Here is a 25,036-nt window from a genome sequence, read left to right as displayed (position 1 = left end):
GAAACAAAGTAAAATTACCTCGCTTTTATAGGAATTTCTCTCCTCTTTTTGCCACCGGGAGGCGTCCTTAGTTAAGTAGGGTGAACGCGAACGTTCTCACTTCTAACCTGGCTTATTAAAGCGAAACTTTCTATGTCTTACTGATTGGTTCGTGAGCGCCAAAAACGCACTGCAGGAAACCCAACTTTCGCTAACGGTGATGATGACAGTCCAAACGCCTCAAGAAAAAAAAAATCGCTTCCCGTGGTGGGAATCGAACCTGGGTCCCTCGCGCTACGAAGCCGTCTATCCGGTTGCGCCATTCTGACACGGACTAAGCAGTTTGGATTTGGGGAAGGGTGCATGAACGTACAAAATTAGAAAAATCATGCACCCCTCCGTCTTACGACGACGATGGTTGAACGCAGAGCTTTGTTCGTGCTAAATCCAAGTAAAGCATCTGCGATCAAAAGTCTAAACTGCGTGCGAGTCAAAGTCAAAGCTCAACGAGTCAAAGTCTAAACAATCCCTGAGTCAAAGTCCAAGCTCAGATGACAACCCATCGCCGAGAGCCTCATAGGACTCCTGAAGATATCCCGCAACCTTTCGGCTATAAGGACCGTCTCCATACTTTCGGCGATATCCTTGACCATTTCCGCCAGGATCGGACAATTTTTCCACCACCGCATCCATCGCTCACTCGAAGGCATGCAGTCCTTCTCAGGCAGCTCCAAACATTATCATTCCCCACTCCGCATCTCATGTCCATCATATATCCTGGCGAATATAAGGACGCTTGCCCCTTTTGTTCTGTGGAACGAGCATCACTTCACCACATCATTTGGTCATGCCTATTAATACCCGCATCACGTAGAAGAAATCATCCCATCCTTCATAACATGTCATCCTTAACCGAGTGGGAGGCTGCCATCTCTAGCCCAGCTCCCCACGTGCAAGAAGCCCTCGCCCAGTTGGCTGAAGACACCGAGCTCCCAAAACACCGGGAGCCCCGCTGTCTAGATGACTGAGCGAACAGCTCAGTGGTGCAATTACCACAACTTTTGGGCAAAATAAAGTTATTACTACTACTACTACTACTGCAGGAAAGCACACTTTCTCTGAATATGGTGATGATTGTGGAAGCGTCCCAAGAAAAAAAAAACATCAAGCACGCCCTTAAAAATCGCCGCAGTTGGGCTTCAGCACAACACCCAAGAACGACCAATCATCGTGAGAAAATGTGCAAATTCGGCGAATGACGAAGCCGAGCACGTGACTAGATCAAAAAATTACTCCCAGCTCCCCTCGCGGGAACCCCTGTGTAGATGCGACGCATAGGGGGTTCCGTTGTTGTTTCCGTTAGGTTGATTCTCCCATCGCGTGGAACGTGCGGTGAACCCCCTGCCGCGGCTATGACGCAACGTGGCGCGGCTATGACGCAACACAATCCAACACAATCCACTTTAATCCAATCCAAATCCAATCCAAGCCAAGCCAAGCCAATCCTATCCAATCGAATCCAATCCAATGACCCTCGCGAGAGAGTGTCCGCTATCGGAGAGGAGATGGGGTGAGCGGCGGAGAGCGCAGCTCGCGCGGCGAGGAGAATGGGGGAGGGGTGTGGATGGACAACAACAACGCCGTATGGAGGGACAAGGCGAGTGAATGAGATGCAGTCGTATCTAAAATAGTATCCGCGCTGTAACAACAGCGCAGATGCGCGCCTCGCGCTGTTGTCACAGCGCAAATGCTATATTTTGCCCTAGTCACGTGCTCGGCTTTGTCATTCGCCAAATTTGTACATTTTCTCACGATGATTGGTCGTTCTTGGGTGTTGTGCTGAAGCCCAACTGCGGTGATTCTTAAGCGTGTACCCCTCCGTCGAAAAACCGTGATGGTTGAACGCGAAGGTTTCGCGTGAGAGATTCCGTGGCTGTCGTGTGAGTTTGGACTTTGAGTCGCAGATGGTTTGGACTTTGACTCTTTGAGCATTGACTTTGACTCGCACGCAGTTAGCCTTTTGATCACAGGGGCTTTGACTTTCCCTCTTAGCCATTTAATTTCGCAGAAAGAAAGCTTCGGGTTCAACCATCGTCGTCTTTAGACGGAGGGGTGCATGATTTTTTTTATATCACTGAAGCTATAACTTACACAATACTTGGTGTCTAACAAACGAAAGGCCGATGTGCTTTTTTTTTAAATATGAAACTTCACATAGCAGCAATGCCGGACCCACGGAATTTCCGAAATTACCTAAAAACAAGTTAGACAAAGGCGGTAAATTGTCGACCGTAACGGCACATGCAGGGTTAGCAAACCACTCTTTTCGAGGAAGCCGTCATAGTCCTCAATCCCGGTTACAACTGCTTGCACTAGGTCTAAGATGTTGAGGAATGCACGCGCTAGAGTGAAACGTCATGGCTACTCGCTTTGTCCACCCCGATTCAGCAGGTCCGCCAGCTTCCAACTGCTGAGTCTCGAATTCGCCCTCAACGCCACGCTGCAGCCTTCTCTACGCAACGTGAACGTTAAGCCCCACCTGCTGGCGTCCCGTAGCCTCGCCATGGATGCCGTCAAGTCTGAAGTCTTGGCCGATGTGGCGCGCATCCTGACGGCTGACCACCTAGTGGCGCTGCAGGTCGCGCAGGCGCTGAGGGCCTCTGCCGTGAACGTTGGTCTCATGGTAAGGAGCCATATCTCCAAAGCTCGAGAGCAATAACTGTGCCGTAGGGGATGGGCGCCGCAGGACAAAACCAGTTTTGTTGAATCATTTCGAGAAATCTTTTTTGGAAAAAATTCTGAAGCCTGGACGTATTGGAGGTAAATTACGCTTGAACGAATTGGATCTGCCCGGATGTAAAGACAGCGCCGACATGAACAGACAACAGTATGCCGCCTCTCCAAACAATAAAAAAATCGGCACAAATGCTTAGGGATGTTTACACATGTAAGAATACGCAAGCACTATTGATACACAGGTGAAATGTTTTCGAGTAACGTTTCTACATTTATCAACGTTGTTTCTGCCGGTATGCTGGATGCAGCCATCTTTCTCGGCGCCCAGCGGAGCGAAAGCGGCAGCAGCGCTGGCAGAAAATGCGGCGGTGCCCCACGCAAAGCACCATAGGTGGCTGGGGACTGCTGTGCCGCAGGGTGGGGTAGGGGATTGGAAATGAGGTGCTCCGCCCCTACGGAGACGCGGGAAATCACACGGCTCTTTCTTCTCTACAGTTCTATGGTTCGTTCTACTACGCACTTTTATTACCATCCTTCTGTGATTTCGCTTCAAATTTTAGTAATTAAAAACCTGCAATTTATTCACAGGGCCAATAATAAATGAAGTTATGCTTAATTCTGCAAGGAATGCTACGAACGTGTGTGTTTGCGCAGGCAACAAAAAGGCAAAAAAAAGGGAGATTTTACTAAAGGGGAGGCACCATTTACATTTAATTCTTGTGCGATGCTTCAATCTGCGCAGTGCCTTTCCTGCCGGATCTCTCACGACATCTGCCTGACGGAAAGGGACTTGAGTTACCTGCTTACAACCCGGAGGGAACTTCTCGCAAAAGGGATGTTCGAGCAGGTAATCCACTCAAAAAACAAGCATGTCTGTTTGTTTACGAAAAGATAGAGCGCGCGAGCGGATGTGAACTTAGTAGAAAGAAGGCAACACAAGCGGTGTTATCACTGCATATCGGGTTGGTAAGCATGTTGCCGAGCATGTGTGATCACTGTTATGCGGACAGACTTTCAATTGGCAATGTGGAAATGCAGACTTCATGATTGCTATCGCAGCTCACTTAACCGGTAGCGACCAGCTTTATTAACGAGGAGAGCAGTCGGTTAGCAAACGGCATCGTTTTGTCAGCGCTATAAAGACTACATATCGACTACTATCATCTAGACGACTCTAGAACGTGCCCCCGCTTTTACTGACATTTTTCACCAGCGCCATCAAGGTGGACATAACTGAAGCAGGAAAGAGCGGTAGTGCGTGTGCAAGCGTGTATATTCACGCCGCATTTAGGGAACCCGCAACACTCTTTTCATCTTTTTTGAAATCTAAACTGCTTGCAGAACGTAGTCACCCAACACACCTAGTACTTAGATTAGGGGGTCGGAAAGTACCTCAGACAAAAATTACTGCTCTATGCCCATCAGATAACTTGAAAACTCGCTCAAAAGATTTTTCTCTCTTTCCCGGTCTTTACGTTCTTCGACGGCCCGAATTACGTCACTGAGGCCATGTAGCGGCTGTTGGCCGGTTTTCCTTCGGTTGCAGCAATGAGCGCTTTCGATAGCAACTCGAAAAATAAAGCCACAAAAACAAAGCAGAAACGGAAGGCATATCTGGTGCGTCGAGCAAATCACGCAGTCCCGCTCCGTGCTGGCGATAACTGTAGCTTTCGCAGTGCTTCCAGACGTGAAAAAAAGAGTGAAAGCGTTTATCGAAAGTGTTTCAGGGTCCTTTTAAGGCCTGTCTAAGTATCCAACGAGCAGTGCAAAGAACCTTGCTCAAAGTTGCCTGCGATTTGTGTGTCCTTGCGTGGATTATGAGTGACATACACTTATCTATAGGTTGATGTTTTGCTAACCTTCAAAATTGATACCTTGGTTAGCTTTCCCGTGGACGCTCCTTTAGCCGTTTGTTTCTGTCAGGTTGTAAGGCTGTTGCCTCCATTTTTAAAGCAGCAGTATCATTTCGCTGGAGATTCATATCGGCGCGTAACAGAAGTTGTCTAACCCAATGGTTCTTCTTTCCTTGTCTGCTTGGATCGCTCGGACCGGTAGATCTACCCATCAGTAGCTGGTGCAGAAGTGAGTGAGCTGTTGTCATCTCTAGATCAGAAGATGCAAAAAGAAGTGTTTTCTTCAGCGGCAGCAAGGCACTCCAGCGTGTGAGTTGTACCTACTTTTCCTTACCCGTAAAATGCGTTTAAAATGGGTACGTAATGCCGTACAAGTTAGAGTTATCCTTGTTATATCGTTTACCGTCTAGAACCTCGACGTATACGCATGCTACAAAATTAAATTCAAAGCTAACAGCAGTCATGCTAGTGAGCAGAAGGTCAGTAAAGGATAGGACTACCCCATGAAAGGGACGGAAAGTTAAAAAGAGAGGAACCATAGGAAAATTTGGAACAGGTTGTAAAGTAGAGAACAGCAAGCAGATTCCGTTAATAAACAAAGAAAAATATACGTGAAATACGTAGTTAAAATTAGAATGACCTTTTTTGTCGTTTATTTACTTATTTATTTAAAAATACCTTACAGGCCCCTATTGCAGGATATTGTGTAAAGGGGGGGGGGGGTAACAAAGGGTGAGTGTAGCGACAGAATTGTAAGGTATAACATCAAACTTCAAATGAACAAAAAGCGGAACAACAAATAACGCGTTATATGTCAGTAAAGAGAAAAAAGACGAGAACGAAAAATAAATGGCATTTGAAGTTGCATATGTGAACATTGACTGTGTGAAGAAAAACAGATATGCGCAATACAACTTAGTAGAAAACCTCTTGTACACACGTAGCCAAAAATTATCTTCAACAGAGCGCAGAAAACTCAGGATTGTAAAGAAAACTCAGGATTGTAAAGGGTGATAACAGAGTTTTATCTGAAGTTTTAGCTCCCGCGGTTAGAGTTTTAATTTGTACTTGGCCTATTAAGTGCGAATGCACTTTATAAGCGACCCCAAACCATCCACCGCCGGCGGCGGTGGCGTTGGCGTCCGCAGTGCTCCTCTATATTTAAAAAAGAAACAGCATCCGGCGCCAGGTTTCAATCCGAGGACTTTGCGGCCGCAGCGCGACGCTCTACCGACCAAGCCACGGACGCGACGCTGATATCAGTGTTAGTGACGCGCGTTATATCTTTAACGCATTCAAACTACGTCGTCAGCGGCGTGCGTTGGCGACTCAGCGGCGTTATAGCGGCTTGATAACTGCGTGGTGTACACGTGATACTACAAACCCGATGGAAGAGATGGAAGAGAAGGCGGTGAGGCGGTGGGCTGCGGGGGCCGAGCGCAAGCGCCGCAAGCGGGCCGACAACCGTGCATTCGCACTTTCACATTCTCCCCCTCGGGGAAATGCGGGGGAAATTTTTTCAAGGTGCTCACTACCTATTATAACAAACTTTGCAGAGGTTCCACCCGTTTCCCTCCTTTCTATCACATGACGTGGCACACCTTCTACCTCCTGCGCATTTGGATAGTGCATAGTACGCCATACTTGCATAGAATAACGTACTCCTGTGTATAGTGCGCCAAACTTCCCAAAGCAAGTTGGTTACCTTGAGTGACGTTACTTCTTGAAGTTAGCGAACTGTTGATTAGTAAAAATGAAAAAAAAAGTGGTTCTAACATTTGCATTGGAGGTTTTTCTTTGTGAACAGCAAAGCACCCTTTTGGAAATTCCTGAAGAAGTAGTATTGGATCAGCTAATTCATTGATGGATTAAATCATTCTATCATTCGTTCATTGATACCCACCGCGGTGGCTCAGTGGCTAAGGCGTTGCGCTGCTGAGCACAAGGTCGCGGGTTCGATTCCCGGCTGCGGCGGCCGCTTTTCTGATGGAGGCGAAAAGCAAAAACGCCCGTGTGTACGAGATTTCGGCGCACGTTAAAGATCCCCAGGTGGTCAAAATTAATCCGGAGCCCTCCACTACGGCGCGCCTCATCGCCTGCGTTGCGTCGGCGCGTTAAACCCTACAATCAATCAATCAATCAATCATTGATTTATTGACAATTTAAAGTTACTTTGAAGACAACAGGCGACGTAGCTTCGGGGGGAAGACAGCCAAGTATCAGTAATAAATACGCCAACTTCAACGCAACATATTTAATTGAGAAAGATAAATTCGAAAGTGAAAAAAAGGGGGGGGGGGCGGTACATATGACACTTAGTAATATCAAATAAATATCTCGACGTAATACCTTAGCACATCGCGGCAATGCTTCGCTGGTATCACGGGTACCACTGTCTGGTTGTCTGGCTCCGCGGTTAACGCAGCGGCAAACTAAAAAGTACAGCAACCTCGCAAAACGAAATAATTCTGGTGCAAGTTCAAAATTACATTTTTTTAGAAGACGAACTACTGACAAGTGGCGACTATATCGGAATTTACGCAATGTCAGCAGTGGTTTGTCAACTGCACCTCAGCAGCCTAAGCAGCTGGGGATGTAGCGCCATCTCTCCGTGGCATTTGTAACAGCGGGAGCTTGCAGTGGCGCGACATCTTGAACCCTGAATACCTCCAACTCCGAGCTCCCGTACGGTCACGCGCATTGGGTGGTTGATTTGGCTCAATTAGTTGCATTGTAGGGTGATAATCTTTCTGACCCCGACTTTATGGTCCAAAGCAAGACCAGAACCCATCGCCGCGCTTGGATTCCGTACACGCGATGCACCGTACGGAATCCAAGCAAGGTTTAACCGGAAGTAGTGCTATTTCCAGTTATTGTCCTGCCACAATATCTTGGAATGACGTCAGCCTGCTGACTATGCTTTTCGACTGCTCGCACAGTTACGCTATACATTTTGGTGAAGAATGCAGTCGTATAGAGGAAGACATTTATTGAAACGAACATTGGAACCCAACCATTTCATTGCAAAGAATGCAGTTATGGCAGGATCATTCCCATCGAACACGTATCGAGTGGCATAGGAAAGGTGCATTGTTACGTCTAAAACAAGTTTATAAGTTGACGCCATGGTTCCGTCAGAAGGAATTTTTGGGTTCAGACAAGCTACAGCTGTACCGGGAGACACACCGTTATCGAATGCTGCGGGTTAATACCGACTATCATCAGCTCCTTATTGTGCACCGCAATATAAAGACTGTTATGGGGATTGTATCTGCTGTTGCAAATATCGCATGGGACAGCGGCTTACGTTGCTTACCACGGTATGCTCTTGCAAACAGGTTTGACGTGAGCAAACAACACCAGACGGCGCAGCTGCACAAGCTATTGCTGGACATGGAGGCCTTCTACGCCGAACTTGAGCGTGGTGGCCACAGCAACAGGTACGTGGCTTCTGTTGAGCTGGCGCGCTTAGAAAAGCAATCTTCCACGCAATTAACCACAACGCATCGCCATAGTGACCATTATTTATATAAATTAACAGCATGACGAAGGTGCCTCCCGTAGATCCCATAGATATTCCATTCGTAGATTTTCCATGTCATGACGCTTTCAGCAGACACAGTGCACATTGCGTCGCTTACCTTTTTGTTAATTATGGTGGGCTTGCCCCCAATAGAATACCCCATTACGCGCTCTGCACGTGTGGTCTAAGGAACAGTCGCGCCATGCGTTGCGTACAGATGGCAGCACGAGTCCCCTTCTTCACCGCTGTGTGAGACTTTAAAATTAACTAAGGCATCTGACCTCCACAATTAGAAACACCGCTTAGGACGCAGACGAAAGACGACGTGACACGCGACATTAAAGACTATGAAGCAAACAACACAGGCAGCCTCTTTTGTCTGTTTCTTTCGTTTTTGTCTTCAACTTGCGCTCTGTTTTTGATCGTGAATAACCAACTCGCCCTACCTGCTTTCAATGGCACTGGACTACTTCTAAATAAGGAATTAGAAAATTACACCAGCTGAGTCACAAAATCCAACCATTACAAAATGTTCGGCCAATTCAATTTACTATCCATTCAAGGTGTTCCTCACAATCGGACTGCAAGCTACACCGCGTTGCGCCTCTGGTGTTGTGTGAGGAAGCTCGCCTTCGGGAGAAGTAGAGAATACTGGCGGGTTTTTGAAAAGTTAATATTAGTTTTTTAGTGTGCGTCTGAACCGATATGGCTGCCTCACAGCTGTCTCTTCTTTTTTTTTTTTTCAGGAGTGGCGTGAGAACTGGAGAGAATAAAAAACGCGGTATGCAGGAACTTTCTGTCTTCAAGCATTGCCGCGTCAACAGAGAGTCGAATAACAAATTCGCTTCTTCCAGAACAGCAATTACGCAAGGCTCTCAGTCGAAACTTTGTGTACGAGGAAGAAGAAATAGACTGCAGTCAAGGTAGGTACAGCGCTACGCTTGAAAAAAAAAAGAAAAAAAAGCTTTTGCTTTTTGTGGAGAAAATCGGCGGAAGTGCGTTAATACAGGTTGTCTTTCGGAGCTGTTATGTGGTACCAGTCTAGCTAAAAAAGCCGCGTACAACACCAATGTCGGCAAGTATATCTTTTACGAATTCGGGCTAACTTCGTCTCTTCTTTCACTGTACTGTTTTTTTGGTTGGTGCATGAAGGAAAAACTCACAGCTGTTGACCTCGACAAGGGCTCCTGAACAGTGCAATTCGCACAACTTCGCGGCTGATATGGAAGTATTAAACCTTCATTCAGCGCGCATAGGCTCGTATCAGCATACCGTTGTCGGCTGTTGTTCGTGAGAAGAGCGGTAAAAATATAGGCAGCTGCGCGCAGTGAGCGGCAAGTTCGCTAGCAGCGAAGGGAGCGGCAATTACACCTCCCCACCACTGATATGAACTCATTGGCGGGAACCACGCAGATGAATATGCGTTTGTTGTGATGGCAGCTGGCCAATGACCAAACTATACAGCCGTTTCTTTTAAACCGATGCCAAAAATTATGAACATTTTTAATGCTGTTGGCATTCTTGTGCTCTTCACCCTGTCTTGTGTTCTGTGCTTCTACAGATCCGGCGACCCTTCCATACCTGCGCATACTCCGAATCAACCCCGAGCGGAAGCTATCGCCCAGTTTCCAGCCGAACAAGACGGAGTACCACCTTGATGTGCCTTATGAGCAGACCTCCGTAGAGGTCCGTGCTAGAGCCCTCTACTGCCACGCCGAGGCTCGCCTTGACGACAGGCTGGGGCCGGCCAGGTATGCGCCACCTCCAAGGGATGGTTGACTTAAGCTGCGGTGCGCGTTAATCGAATTACTTCACTGTCACACTTGTAAATTTCCAGCTCGAACAGCGAAGCCCAATAGGTTGATACGCTCGGGTATTTTTAAGACAAAGCGCTCTCCTGCTACAGGTTTATTTCAGGAGAATAGTTTGCCCGGGGCTTAAAAGAAGGTAAATGATTAGATACGTATGAAGAGGACTGGTAGTATTTAGTTGTATTGGGATCAATTGGCTTTAAGGATGCAGAGCAGTATCGAATGCATTGATGTCTCGCGCCATGCTTTAAGCGTCTCTTTTAGGGGCGAAGCCCCTTAGGGGCTGGGGCTGTTGGCATCGCCTGTCGTCGTCGTCGTCGTCGTCGTCGTAATCTTCGCTTACGGTACTAAGACACCGGGAAACTCGTTTACGCCTCGCGCTAGAGAGCTTCGTGCTTTAAAGACAAGAGACTTTTACAGCAAAGCTGTGTACCTCTACCCCCCAACGGTTTCGTCTCCGTTGGCAAAAACGGCAAGGCGCCAAGAATACGCATATACACTGCATGCTTCGCCCCTCCCCAGGTTTCAAGTTAGTGGAGACGGCCCGGGATTTTTTTTTAATTTTTACCCTCATTCCAAGACATGATGAACTAGACATTTTCACAAGTGGCCAGTTCACCAGCAAATAAGACTTATTATTGTTTTCAGTACAACATTCCCCGTTTTCACCCTGAAGGATAAAAAAAAAATCCACGTGAAATTCCCGGCACTTACGTGTGGCTATTGGCTATTTTTGCAAGGATTTTCGTGCAGCGAGAATCCTGCAAAAATAGCAAACCACCAATTGCGGTGGTTCGAGTCCAGCTCTGGCCTCCTCTATGTTTTTTTTTTTCATTTTAGGTTTCCGTTGTAGTTTTCATGGCTTAAGTTGGTTCATGTGGTTTTAAGTTATTGCTTTCTGTTAATTAGGTTTTGTGACGTTAGGTTACGTTATACGCTACGTTAGAGAGCGAAGTAGTGCCAGATGCGGCTTTCTTTTCTTTTTTGTGAAACGCCGGTGGAGGTCGCTTTAGTGGAGTGCTTATAGTGCCGTCTGGCGGCACTGTAGACACAGCCACACACACACAATAAAAAAATCCCGGGCCATCTCCACTAACGTGAAACCTGGGGAGGAGGGAAGCATGCAGCGTATAAGTGTATTCTTTCCAACGGAGAAAAAACCGTTGGGGGTAGAGCTATACAGCTTTGCGGTAAAAGTCTCGTGTCTTTGCAGCACAAAGCGTTTCAGCGCGAGGCGTAGACGAGTGTCCCAGTGTTTTTTTAGTACGCGTTACGAAGCGTTCTAGCGCGAGGCGTAATAGAGTGTCCCGGTGGTCTTAGTACCGTGACTACATGAGACGACGATTACGACGATGGCATAAGACGACGACAGCCCGATCCCCTGAGGAGCTTCGCCACTAAATCCTTCATGTGCACGATGTTGGCGCAGGATGAGGCTCCTTTTAACTAGACAGCTACGCCACAAATTCACGGAGGAGGTTGTTCAAAAAGTGGCGGAAAACCCCGTGCAGGCCAGTGAACTACACTCTGGGCCTGGGCTACACGCGCATCAGCGTCGTGGTGGTGGATATCAGGCACGTCGAGGCCCGTGTCGCCAACGCCTACGTGCTGAGCGTCTTCAGGCGGGAACGCGTATCGAGGAGCGACGACGTGTTCCAGGCACACGTCTCCGACGACTACGTGGTCTGCAGCCTCAAGCAGGTGAGGTACGATAACGCACTTTTTAGTACACTGAATTGTGTCTTCTGGTTTCATGAAAGTCCAGGATGTGATTTTCGCGTTCATACGCTGATGTCTGCATTGACATGTTATTTCCGTAAACATGTGTACCGACAGTGGCGGTGAAGGTTGATTGATTGTAGGGTTTAACGCGCCGACGCAACGCCGGCGATGAGGCGCGCCGTAGTGAAGGGCTTCGGATTAATTTTGACCACCTGGGAATCTTTAAGGTGCGCCGAAATCTCGTACACACGGGCTTTTTTACTCCTTGCCTCCATCAGAAAAGCGGCCACCGCGGCCGGGAATCTAACCCGCGTCTTCGTGCTCAGCAGCACAACGCCTTAGCCATTGAGCCACCACGGCGGGTGGTGGTGGAGGTAAGATATCGTTAAAGGGTCATGGCATCATATCGTGGTCGTTATGGATTTTGTTAAAAAGTGCTAATTCGATCTGTCCTCCGATGGCTGTTCATATGGAATAACTCACAGCTTTGGCATTTTACTAGGGTGGCGCACAAATATGCATTCGTGCGTTGAAACACGGTGCGTCCATTTTACGATTCGGAAACAGCGTATTTAAACGAAGAATAATCGTATGCTTCATTATGATTTTAATTACTTATTGTCTGAGCCTGGGTGTTGTTTTTTTAGCGGTCTTTCGCATTCTTTCAGAAGTGAGGTAAGTAAAACGTCACCACGACGTTGAAACAGGAACAGGAATTACTTTGCTTCAACTGCTGCTTACATGCACTACCATTATAACACAAAACAGTACGTTGAATAATTTGTCATATCCATTACATTTTACAGACCATGGTGGTGCAGCGAGGTGCAACTTATGTGCATGTTCATGATAATACCAGAGTCCTTCAAAGCATTGAAGGAATCTGATAATACTGTTATCGTCGAACCACCCGATGAAAAAAAAAAAAAAATCACGCATCTCCACGAAGTGAATCATGTCGATTGGGCGAAGCACGGGGGATCGTTCCTACAGTAAATCACCCGTGGCATTGCACACTCGCGCATGTAAATGAGTGACAATGCGTGTGTATAGTATATACAATTATAATCCAATCCAATCCGATACAATTCAATTTAATCCAACGCAATCCAATCCAATCCAATGCTCATCGCGCATGCGCAACACTGTGTACACGGACGCCAAGGGACCAGCCACGGACAAAGCGAGGTCCTAAGGTGCTTCGCCCGTAAAAAACGTCTGACGAGGACACTTAAGATCTTCTTGTGACTTTCGACTGCGAAAGCAAGAATGTGCAGTTGAACGCCTAGGTCGCTTTGCTTCCCGCTGTCGTCATCGAAGAACTTTGTAATCTTGCACCTTGAGCCACTTTGCTCTGCCATCCCCCTGAACGGTTTCGCTCTGCCTCCTACGCCTTGGCTTTCTTTTATTTCTTTCGTTGTTGACTTGTATCAGATTAATGTTTTTTTCTGTGTCCAACTGGTTATTTTTCTGCACCGTCACAAAACGTCTTTTTAGTAGGTTCGGGGATGTTCACGGGAGGCTCACAAAGATCGTGTGGATATTTTCTTCACGCTGTAGGGCATACATTCCCTTCGCAAATTTGACTTCGTTATGGCTGCGTGCAGTAAGGTGCATATCCGCAGCGTGCATTGTTTATTCACATGCAAATACAATGAGAAAGCTTGTACTATGCCACCGTGATCGCGCCCCAGACAACGTTGTCCAGAGTACTCGAATGCGGATTTTGTACTCCGAATTTCTATGGTAATTATCCTTATCACAACGAACTGACTCTCAACCTGAACTATTATGACATCATTACGGTGTTGAAGGCTTGATATACTTGATAACGAACGCAATAAATAGTATACGCGCATATATTACAAGAATCGAAACCGAAGAATATTGCGATACAGCTCTTTATTGTTCTCCAACCCTTCGAAGCGTAAAGAACAAATCCTGGTCTACTCGGGGTAGCGTTCTATGAATTGAAGAAAATTACCCTTACTCTTTTGTCCTGAACTTAGGACCCGGCCAACTAATCAGCTCGGTCTTACTGTTAAATAAAGTTTGCTGCTCCTCCTCCTCTGGAGTTCAGTTTTCCGTTAATGCATATCTGAATCAGGGAAGATACGGCTGTGAGAATTTTTGTACTGAAATTTCCCTTCAGGTCTCAACAAACACAGTGTTACTGTATCTTTACCCTAGACGTGACTCGTTTTGCTCAATAAACCCCCATATTGGTTAGAAGCATGGTGCAAAGCTATCATGCGCCTATACACACAGTGGATTATTTGGAACTCACCATAAAGTCTTTGCAGCCCATTTTACATGTCGGCATACTTTCATTTCACGACAACGTAAAGTGATGTGATACAATACTTTCGAGCGTTCGGCACGGTTGCAAAAACCGTTTTACCTTACATATGATTACCGAGAATCGTAATGCCTTCCGCCAAAGCCGACAGCCCCGAAGGCCTGGAATTTGTTTAGGTCTCGTATTTTCGCTGTTGTTCGTTACTAGCAGCTGGCTGTTCCCTTTGTTCGAAACATTGCCTAATACAAAGGCTGACGACTAGCTCCGACTCTTTGCGCTCCGCACAGGACCGGCTCTTTGCAAGAAATGGGCGACGTCGGCAATGTTTCTTCCGTAGCGGTATCAAAAACTATACTTTAACTCACGCCTTGAGCTAGTGTAGGCGATTTTAAGTCTACTATTTTGATAAAAAGTTACGCACATGCAAAATCTGGTGCGGACAAGCTGCAGACGTCACCCGAGCGCAAAGAAACAGCAGGGAGAGCGAGTCGAGTGAAGCAGACGACAAATGCGAGAATCCCTAAGCCTACGTCACAAAGGCGCGCTTCGCAGCGCCGCCCGTGGTCGCGCTCACCGCCAATAGGCTATACAAACTTTTCGCCCAAGAATTATTTTAAATTTTGGTCGGATGACTCAATCGAGGAACACACACAGACAGACAGCTATACAGACAGACGAAAATTTATACTGTAACCTTTAAAAGAAGAGTAATCACACCTGTAAATTCACAGCTTGTCTAGGTTATCCCTACGCCGACTTAAGTCAATGTGGAAGCTCGATTGGTAATGCAGTGAAGACAGACGCGTGATTTACTGTGTTTCACGTTTAGCGATTACTCCCCAAGAGGCTCGCAGCTGTTTGTACACGTTGGCGTATTTGCACACGTGTACTTCCCCCAGCAGCGCAAATTTGTGTCGCCCCCCGTCGACACATCTTTCGTCCTCTTCAGCGAGCACAGAATGCTGAACCAATGCTTGCATCTTCTTGGTTTCGTGTTCCTGCTTGTGCCCCGCTCCCGTCGTGCAAGGCATTCCATAGCGCGAGCCTTTATTTCTATGGCACGCGCTTGTCTTTACTGTACGATAGGTGTAAACGCCAATGCCGTTCAAGGTCGACTGAAAGACGAGCCATAAGAGCCTTTCGGCTTTAAGGGGCCGTGAAGACAAAATACAAGTTTGTTTATTCAAAAGATTTCGTGTTCTCTTGTGCCCCCTGCGCTTGTTCGGAAGGAAACGATGCTTTATTCACTGCGGAATTGGTCAATTTAAGGTAAAATTTTGATTCTCGTGCCAAAACGTGTGTTTGAACGACGATTGCACTGATATCATAAGAACAGGTGTTTCAGCTAAACTTGCTGTGGAGCGGAGACTTGCTTACTGTTGGTCAACCTAGATGGTGCCACCACACCGCGACAAGCCGTTTTCAGCCTTTGGTTTCTTTGTGACCGTATTTAAACCTGGCTTGTTTTTGTCCATGAAGAAAATAATGGTTTCGTGAAAGATGCTGCTCGCTCGACAAATATGGTCACGTAAGACGCTTGCGTCAATCGGCCAGTGTCGTCTGAGACAACCCCAAAGCCCCACAGTGCTGTGCATCTAAACGAAGCATAGTGCACCCAGTACCAACAGCAGTACGCATCGGTACTTCTATGTTTATGTCTGATTTCGTAACTTACACCGTTTGTCCCACCATTCTTGCTGATATAAAAAGAATGTGCGCCAAATTTCAGCGCACATACCTCGTTCGGCAAGCTTGTAAGTTCTGCCTAATTTGCGTTTGCTTTTTTCCGGCCTCCGCCAATCGCAGAGTTGGCTGGTATGACATCATAGGCTCTGGTGCGGGAAATGAGCTAGTGGGTCGCATGACCATTCCTTTTTTTCCTAATTATACAGCCTAATTGAGCGAAGTTTACGTTAAAAGTGGTGTCAGCATGATTACAACGAGGCAATCTTTTGAATTAATCAAACTTGCATTTTGTCTTCATGACCCTTTTAACGAGCCGCCGTTCTCGTTCCCTTCTGTTTTTACTGGTTGTCGGTTCCGAAGATGAGCTTATAGAAAAACAACGTACTCTCTTTTATTCCATCACCCCGTGCAGAGCTGCGAGTTAATGATTTACCCGAAGGAGAGATGCGGGCTGCAACAGGAGGGCCGCCAGGAAAGTTGGTCGTCATTGAACCTGAAGCAGGAATATCTCAACATCTGTCGGTCCGGATATGAAGACGGTAAGAATATTTTGGCTTTGATAAAACATCACAGACCCAGACTTTGTAGTACTACGAACAAACATAGCCAAAATGTTAACACCAAAAGGGTTTTATTCCCGGATACACCAAGATTTCGCTGACGTTATATCCGTCACGGAAGTGACGCGAGTACAACGAAGCCAGAGGCATGTAAAGAATACACCCCTGCACACAGGGTCTTCTTGCAGGGAAGCAACCTTTAGTGCTAAAGAGTACGCTATACTTTGGGTTGTTCGATTTCGGGTTTTATGTTTTAGCACGAAAGTTTTTTATACCGCAATACCAAAAGATTTTTCTAACGTCATAACCGTCACGGAAATGAAGCCAGTACATCTTTGCTGAAGCGACCCGCCAGCAGGACGTCGCTCGCCAAGCACACCCACAAGACAGCTGCCAGCCCGCAAATCATACTAAGATGCAGATTTCACTGCACATTTCCCTTTCGTGTTTTACTGATTCCTATGACACAGGAAACATTTTTTGTTTTCTTAGCGACCGTTGACATGGTGCGAACTACTCCTCCAGGTCGGTGGCTGCTTCCCTGCGTCGACTGCCGGGACTCCGGCTCATGCCTGTGGAGTACGGCTCGTTGGACGCCGTTTAGGTGTCGCTACCCTTCTGTCTCCAACGCCTCCCTGCAAACCTGCCTGGACGGCAAGAAGGTGGGAACGGAGCGCACAACACTCTACTTGTCAAAGTGGGCTCGTGTACCAGAGCATGAATACGTGTCGTTGGTATTTTGTGCGCCGGAGTGTGCGCGTGAAACTTAGATCACCTCTTAAGCACTTCCGATGAACGTTTTCACTCATTCCTTCGCGTCTGGATGCACTGAGAAAGCTATAGCTATGGCCGGCACGGAGCGCCACTGCGTGATTTTCTCGTTGTAGCAGACACGCCTCCCGTTTCTGCTTTGCTTTTGTGCCTATCTTTTTAAAGTAGCTATCGAACGCGTGGATTGCTGCAACTGAAGGAAAGCCGTCCAATAGCCGCTACACCACTGCAATGACGCAATTCCAGTGGCCTAAGTGTGGGAAGACCGACGGGATTAGAGAGAAAAATATTTTAGCAAGTTTCTAGGTTATCTGATGGACATGAAGGAGTAATTTTTGTCGGAGGGACTTTCCGACCCCCTAATCTAAGTACTGGATGTGTTGGTTGACCACGTTCTGCAAGCATTTAAGATTTGGAAATAAGTTGAAAAGAGTGCTGCAGGGTCTCCTTAAGGCAAAAATCAAATTTTGCGTTCAAGCATCCGAAGAGTACATGTTAATTTCCGCCACCTTGGGTGGAATTCTGAGTTGTGGTCGTTTAAAAATTTCCACTTCGCGTCCTTTTCAAGCTTGGCATAGTTATACACTTGCGAGGCCTATAACCAATTACTTTCAGTTAATCAGGGCTCGCTCGAAATGGACACGTTGAAACGGACATGAAATGGGCAATACGGAGAATTGCGCCCCTGGTTTTGTTTGAATGGCAGCAATGTTTTGTGCACGTAAACGTTTTTGTTCCGGTTTTCTGATAAAACATCTACCGCATGCTTTAGCGCAAGATGTGCACCCGTGAGGCCAAGAGAAAGGCTGATGTGGGCACACTGCCGAACACCGGCGCACCGGCACCTCTTCATTGACATGGTTGTTGCAGCTTCAACCACCAGCTTTAAATGGGCACTGAAGTCAAAATACAGGTTGCTTAAATCGATAGATTAGCTCATCGAGAACACCACTATACCACTCTTTTGCGTAGCATTCTTTTTAAATAATGTAAAAGATAGCGAAAACCTGAAGACAGGCACCGCCGCCACTAGCTAAACGGCACTACTTGCAATGGAAGTGGTTAAAACGTCTGGCGAGCGCAACGTCTTTCCTAGCTGCCGCTGGATGGCACTACTCGTCCAACCTGGGCCGGCAGTACCGCTTTTTGAGAGAGCGTGCGAGCTACGCACGAGCAGTTGGTTCAACGCCAACATTCGCGGGGCCATATATTTTTCTTCGAAACAGCGCAACTACTCATCACGGGCCCCATCAAACACTTCGCGTAATGTTCCGGAGCTGCAAAAAACGTGGGAGTTCGGAAAAGCACGACTGATTTGACCAAAGGTGACCAAACGGCTCGTGCGCGCAATCGAGCGGCCGTGCCTCTATACCGCTAAACATCACCGCTGCCTTGCTTGCTTCCGGTTTATCTTGACGCAAAAAGCGAGTTCAGCTTGCTGTTAGCGTCACGTTCGATCAAGCGTTTGAATAGCAATTTCTCAGCAATTAAGGCACCTTTCGGAAACGAACCAACGCTAAAAGGGCTACGGGAAGGTCAGGCTTTCATTTGAAATCAACTTGCTGGTTGCCTTCAGTGTCCAGGATTCAGGACCTTTCAGTGTGCGCGTCTGCGTCGCGTTCATCTTCTACATTTTGTGTTTGAGGGGTGCAGCCCCTAAGGGTGTCGGACGGTCGGCGTCTCCTGTCGTCGTCGTCTCATGTAGTCGCGGCATTAAACACCGGGGTACTCGTTTTCCAACGCCCCGCGCTAGAAACGCTTCGTGCTTCAAAAACGCGAGACTTTTACAGCAAAGCTGTACACCTCTACGCCCCCCCCCCCCCCCCCCCCTTTGGATTCATCTCCTTGATCAAAAACGTCAAGGTGCCAAGAATACACTTATACGCTGCATGCTGCGCCCCTCCCCAGGCGTCACGTTAGTGGAGATGGCCGGGATTTTTTTCTTCCTGTTTTTCCGAGCGTCTGGGTTTGTGTTTTCATCTTGTTAATTGGCAAGGGTTTGGAGGAAATTGTATTGTGCCAAAGAGACGGGACACGATGTTCTAAATGATTTAGTATGCGCAGATGATTACGTAACCGTTTATAGAGTAATAACCGACAGTGGCACATACGCTGAGGTGTATTGACCACGTTTCATAAGTTATACAATCAACCAACCAATAAATTACTTAGAGCGCAAGAACAATAACGATCAACCACAGGAAATCTGCTGCAGCAGAATGGCGAGATGGGCAAGTTGGTAAATTTGCATGTCGAAACCTAGAAAAAGCGCAACACTCAAAACATGAGACAGGCATAATGTCAAAGCGAGCGCTTTAAGCGCTCGTCCTGCCGTTTTGTCTGTCTAATGTTTTCAGTGATGTGCTTTTTGCAGGTTTAGACATACAGGAAATCTGTTCGCGTAGTGAGATGAAGCGGCATGAGATGAATTATGCGAATTCTGGGCCTGTATTCTTCGCTACGTCTTCACGACCGAACCAGCAGTGAAAAGAGAGCACTTACGCGCAGTCATCAAGAAGAGTGCAGTTCCCACTTCGCTCAAATTTTACATTAGGGAGTACCGTAATTTCCAGCCAATTTTTTGTCGTCCACTCAATCCGGGTCCGTGATTCTGCAGCTGCTGTTCCTGGGTGACTCGACGAACCGCGGCATCATGTACTACGTGTTGATGCGGCTCAACGGCACGCTGGGCGAGTGGCACAAAAGCCACGGCATTGCGCTGCACGCGCAGTCGCTCAACGGCGGCCGCACCGCGGCCGGCTTCGCCTACTACCCGCACTTCTGGCTGCCAACCAACCGACGCCCAACGCTGGCCCGGACGCTGGGCCAGCTCGTCGACAGGTACACCCGCAACTCTGTCAAATAGAACACACGGGCGCACAAATTATTCGCCTATTGTGGACTCGTCGGCTTCGCGATGATGCACTCACTAGACAGTTCCCACCAAGAGCCCGTGAAATGCTTTTATAACATTTCCCACCAAGGAAAGTGTATGGAGTGCCTACCTATTTTTAAATATACCATTTCCCCAAGTTAATGTGTACAGTGTAGGCTTGTTAATTTGAACTCGAAGGGAACCATAAAACTGTTCGAATTAAGCGGAGTTCGAATTAGCGGGAGGGCGCTAAAATGAATGGAAATCGCGCCGCAGTGCGCGGGAAGAAGACAAAGACGTCACCTTTGGACTTGTTATCGCTAATTAATCGCTACTGCAAGATTGTGACAGGCGATTGTTTAAATAATGTTCGTGGAGGTCGAACAACGAGCGAAATTAATGGATCAGTCAGTTATACGCCCAAAACAGGCACTGACATTGCATTCATGAGAAGTGAGCCATAATGTCGAAATAATGAGGTGTCTATGCGCGAAAACAAGTTTATTTACTACGCAGGATCGAGGCAATCAAAATTAAATGTAGTCGGTAAGGTGCATTTGCCTTGCGTTTCTTCTGTCATGACTCCATGAGCATCGCTTGGAACTTGCCGAAGAGCTCCAGCGCAGCGTCAGAATTCTCATCTGCTGAGAATTAACGTGCTTCAACATACAGCCTTGACGCTGATTTCCATGCATCTCCAGTAAATTTGGTTTGGTTTGGATTTTAAACACATTGTAATCACTCTGGACCGACTTCTCCTGCGAGTAGCGATGGAAAGCAGGGGATTCAAATTCGAATTAACCGTTCTGGATGCCGACGCGTTCGAATTATCGGGAGTTTGCCTGTGCCGGGACAAGGGCGTGAGTTCAAAATTAACCGATGTCGGATTAACGAGCTTTAACTGTTAAGTCCAGGCGTTTATCAGAATCACACAGGTTGTTCAAAACTAAGCTTACTAAATACTGAATACTTCGCCGATTTCACAGGACCACCCGCACGCAGTGCCCATGTAACAGCGTGCCAGTTTGCCAGCACGCCCGCTTGACGGCGTGTCAGGTGCCTGTAGAGGCTCTCCTGTGGTCCGCAATTTTCAACATAAGCTCGAAAGAGTGCACGTCGGGACACTGTAAGAAGACGCAATGTTCTCCGAAATAATTTCGGACCGGAGACGTTGCACTGTAATGTAGCACACGAGCTCCATACGTGAACTCAATGGTAAACAGAGCGGTCCATGCGCACAATTCAGCTCAGTGGACAAAGCAAAAGGTTCCCGCGACGAATCTAGAAGGTTGAAACAGGCTGGCAAGGCCGGTGTTACAGCAGTCGCAGTGCTTGAATTACCACTACATGTTCCTCTAATTGTGTGCAGCTTTTGTTTTACTGGCAAAACGCTCTTGAAAATGCTGTTTTGCCTTTAAGCTTATTTTTCAGAAATTTAGCGAATTTACTTAGGTGACACGCTCCCATGTACGCATAGGGGCCCTCGACAAATACTGACCATGTGCGCACATTAAGAGACCATCTTGGGTTAAAAAAAACAGTAATAACCATCAAGTGTGGTGGCATAAAATGTGAAGGGCATAAGCTAGATAGCATCAGAACGCACGGGAAATTGTGGTATCCTTGCGTTAGAGCCAGGATATGGTTACAGGTATTTTCTCCTATTCTTCTTAGATTACAATGAAGGCTATTGATCTCTGCTACATGGTGAAGTAGGGGATTCTATCAGTTGAACTACGCAAGGATGTCTCAAGAGCAGTTAAGAAAACTCCCCCTTGTTACAAAGTCACGCCCTGTACAGAATCACAGCAACGTGTTGCGGTAATTCAAGCACGAAGAGGGTTTTCGCGCTGCTCTTGGCTACCCATTCCAATTTTCTCAATACTTGGCGGAGACCTGTTGCGAACGAAAAGACTGTTAGAAGCTTCAGCACAGGGATACGCCTACTAGCAAGCGGAAATGACGCTAGGCAGGCACACTGTGAAGCGGGCACATTGTTGCGGAAAACGGAGCGGCACGCTCATACGGCCATAGACTGAGAAAGTTACCTTAAGGAAACAAAGAAAGGATGGCAAAGAGATAACTTGTGGCAGTCATTGGGTTTCGGCAACTTTAATTCCCAGCAGCCCTGTTTAAAGGGGCCAGGCAGACAAAATACAAGTTTGCTTTATTCGAAAGGTTTCGTATTTTATAGGGCCCCCAGCGCTTTTCCGGAAGAGAACGATGCTTTATTCACTGCGAAATTAATCAATTTAAGTTAGAATTTTGATTCTCCCACAAAATCGCGTGTTCACGACGTTTGCAATGGCATCACAAGAACAGGTATTCAAACTAAATTTAGTGTGCTAAGGATGCTTGTTTACCGTTAGTCAACCTAGCTGTAGGCATTTGCTTTGTTTTTGACCATATTTGTACCAGGCCTGTTTTTTTAAAGACGATAGCCTTTCTTGGGGTAATTAAACCCAGAAAATTTGGTCTGTCTGTATGTCTGTCTGTCTGTCTGTCTGTCTGTCTGTCCGTGACTCGATTCAGCCACCCGGCCAAAGTAAAATGCTCACTGCGCAGTAGTCTTATATACTCACAGCCAAACGTAAACATCTAAGCCCGGTTTATGTGTTTATACTTGTCAACTTTGTTGAACAAGAACAAGACATTAGGCAAATATAAGACAGAAAATTAGTACACAAGGGATATTTACAGTGTTCCTTTATTAAAAAATTCATGGATGCTTGGTTTTTCGATAAAAAATGATATTCTACATCTACTGCAGAAAGCCGCCGCCTCCTGGCGGCATATGAGAAATCACGCGGCAACAGCAACGAAAGGTTCCACTAGCTAGGTTTCGCGTTCTGCTTGGAACGCACGTGGAGCGCAGCAACGCGTTTCTATAAATGTTCAAGTCGGCCGCCTCGATTCACGCGCGTCTCCGCCGTACTGCAGCGCTGGCATCCATGAACCCCGCCTGTAGCCGTGGAACGCGGTAAATTCAAATCGCCTTGCGCAAATCTTTAGTGTGTTTACCTTGGGTTGAGCGTGACGGTACAGGAACAGCATGAGAGGTGAGCGGAAAGCAAAGGGGGGCATTTCCTCGGCAAATGTCTACAAAGACTTTCGTCTTTTGATGACATTTGCAACAAAAGGAGCAGATATGCGGCCAATTTTTTTTTCTTTTTTGTTGAGGGAGAAGATCTTTTCCTGAAACATTGTCTTCGCTCGACAAATATGGTCACGTAAGACACCGTCGTTTACGCCAATCGGTCAGTGTCGCCTTAGACACCCCCAAAGCGCCGCAGTGCTGTGCAGCTAAAGCAAGCATGGTACGCGCAGTAACAACAGCAGTACGCATAGGTATTTATATGTTTACGTGTACTTTCGCAACTTCCACTGTTTACCCCCCCCCCCCCCCCTCTCTTACTGCTATAAAAAGAATGTTTCCTATATTTAAGCGCAAATAGCTCGTTCGGCAACCTTACGAGCTCCGACTAATTTGCGTTTGCTTTTGCGGGCCTCAGCCAATTGCAGAGCTGGCACATATGACATCATAGGTCCTGTTGTGGGAACTGAGCTAGTGGGTCGCATGGCCATTCCTTTTCCCCCTAATTATATAGCTTATTTGAGAGACGTTTACGTTGAAATGGTGTCAGTATGATTCCAGCGAGGCAATCTTTCGAATGAACCAAACTTGTGTTTTGCCCCCATGGCCACTTTGTTCTTATCTAACAAACTCCACCACGTTGATGGGGCCATTAAGCAAGAGTTGGCCACATACTGCGACGCATTTATCGATCCAGGAAGGTATGAACCTCCTTCACTGATTTTTTCACAGCATGCCATCCCTTGAGAACAGTCCGAGGACAGTCCTGGTAGTTGGCGGGGTGCAGTGGCTCAACGCGAAGCAGCTCTCCTCGCTCGCCTCAGCGCTCAGGGGGTACGTGGTGTGCGCTGAACCTGCTCATTGCATGTCCTCTAGGATCTGTACATCCCACGACTGGTTACATTTTTCTTTTTCTTATTTTTCCTGTTTTTTAGAATGATCTACTATTACACTATTGTAACATTAAATGTATTAACTTCACCAGTTACGCATTTTTGTGTAGATGCAACGCATTACTTTTCTTCCCGTTGCGGTACCGAACGAGAATTGGGTGCACGGATTATGGCTTTATGTGCGCCACAATTTGCTCAAGCATTTGATCACAAAGTATTTCTTACCCGCTGCGGTGACTGAGTGTCTATGGCGTTGTGTTGCTGGGCACAAGGACGCGGGTTCGGCCGCTTTTGTGATGAATGCGAAAAGCAAAAACGCCCGTGTGTTCAAGATTTCGGCCCACACTAAATATCCCCAAGTGATCAAAATTAATCCCGGACCCTCTACTACGGCGAGCCTCATCGCCTGAGTAGCGTCGGAGCGTTAAACCTCACAATCAATCAATCAATCAATCAATCAATCAATCAATCAATCAATCAATCAATCAATCAATCAATCAATCAATCAATCAATCAATCAATCAATCAATCAATCAATCAATCAATCAATCAATCAATCAATCAATCAATCAATCAATCAATCAAAGCATTTTTGGCGGCCGTCGTTTTCTCTTGTGTTAGTAATGGTGCATTAAGTACAGGCTTATGTACAAGAACTTGTTGATTAGAAATAGTACTAGAAGTACCCAAGTGCTAGAACGACTTGACACTTGCTTCCGCGTCTCTCATTCGCCTGAGGCTTCATCCGCTCGTCATCGTGCCCTTCGTAAACTTGTATGGCATTCCTTTGGCCTCATCCTACAGTGGTGGTTGTTATGGCTTTAGGTGTATAGAGCGAAGGCCCGTTTCTTCGCTCATCGTGCTGGTTTCTTGCGTGTCTTCGCTTCTTATTCGGACGCATATGCTCCCTTTGGCGGCCAAGGCTCCACTGAGGTATGCGCTGCAGTCTATCACACAAATGTGCAGTGAGACGCTGAATGCAGTGCGCTCCTGTGATGGCGATAGGTATATCCACGTAGCCGCCAAATGGGAATTGGTGAATCGGCCGTGACTTCTCACTGAAGTTGTCATTGTCGCTGCCAAAGCCCCTTAACTGTGTATGGGAGAATGGTAGGTGGCCATGTTGACACTCCGGCCAGTGGGATGTTTGGTGCCCTTGTGGCAACGCCGAGCGCGCGATTTTTCCAGAATGTGTCATATAGGGCTTTCACCTTTCATGCGTTTTATAAGCCTC

The 25,036-nt window shown here is 47.0% G+C and overlaps 1 protein-coding gene and 1 long non-coding RNA gene across 2 annotated transcripts in view; one reads left to right on the top strand and one right to left on the bottom strand.

Moving 5' to 3' along the window:
- Nucleotides 1-25,036, bottom strand: part of LOC144152679 (uncharacterized) — a 678,803-nt gene that overhangs the window by 21,822 nt on the left and 631,945 nt on the right. The gene's annotated exons all lie outside the window — the stretch shown is intronic.
- The window catches only part of LOC144152675 (cadherin-like and PC-esterase domain-containing protein 1), a 57,206-nt gene that overhangs the window by 21,787 nt on the left and 10,383 nt on the right, over nt 1-25,036 (top strand). Inside the window, exons 11-22 of the mRNA XM_077684058.1 lie at nt 2,431-2,662; nt 3,458-3,562; nt 4,771-4,877; nt 7,907-8,008; nt 8,838-8,872; nt 8,946-9,014; nt 9,653-9,842; nt 11,414-11,603; nt 16,022-16,148; nt 16,695-16,831; nt 19,558-19,781; nt 23,642-23,743. Of these exons, the coding sequence (XP_077540184.1) occupies nt 2,431-2,662; nt 3,458-3,562; nt 4,771-4,877; nt 7,907-8,008; nt 8,838-8,872; nt 8,946-9,014; nt 9,653-9,842; nt 11,414-11,603; nt 16,022-16,148; nt 16,695-16,831; nt 19,558-19,781; nt 23,642-23,743 (1,620 nt within the window). The remainder of the gene's footprint in view (nt 1-2,430; nt 2,663-3,457; nt 3,563-4,770; nt 4,878-7,906; nt 8,009-8,837; nt 8,873-8,945; nt 9,015-9,652; nt 9,843-11,413; nt 11,604-16,021; nt 16,149-16,694; nt 16,832-19,557; nt 19,782-23,641; nt 23,744-25,036) is intronic.

Source organism: Haemaphysalis longicornis, unplaced genomic scaffold (genome assembly GCF_048455015.1).
Source record: "Haemaphysalis longicornis isolate Haplotype H1 unplaced genomic scaffold, Haemaphysalis longicornis Haplotype H1 scaffold_9, whole genome shotgun sequence".
Lineage (NCBI taxonomy): Eukaryota > Metazoa > Arthropoda > Arachnida > Ixodida > Ixodidae > Haemaphysalis > Haemaphysalis longicornis.
This window is presented reverse-complemented; position numbering and strand designations above follow the sequence as displayed.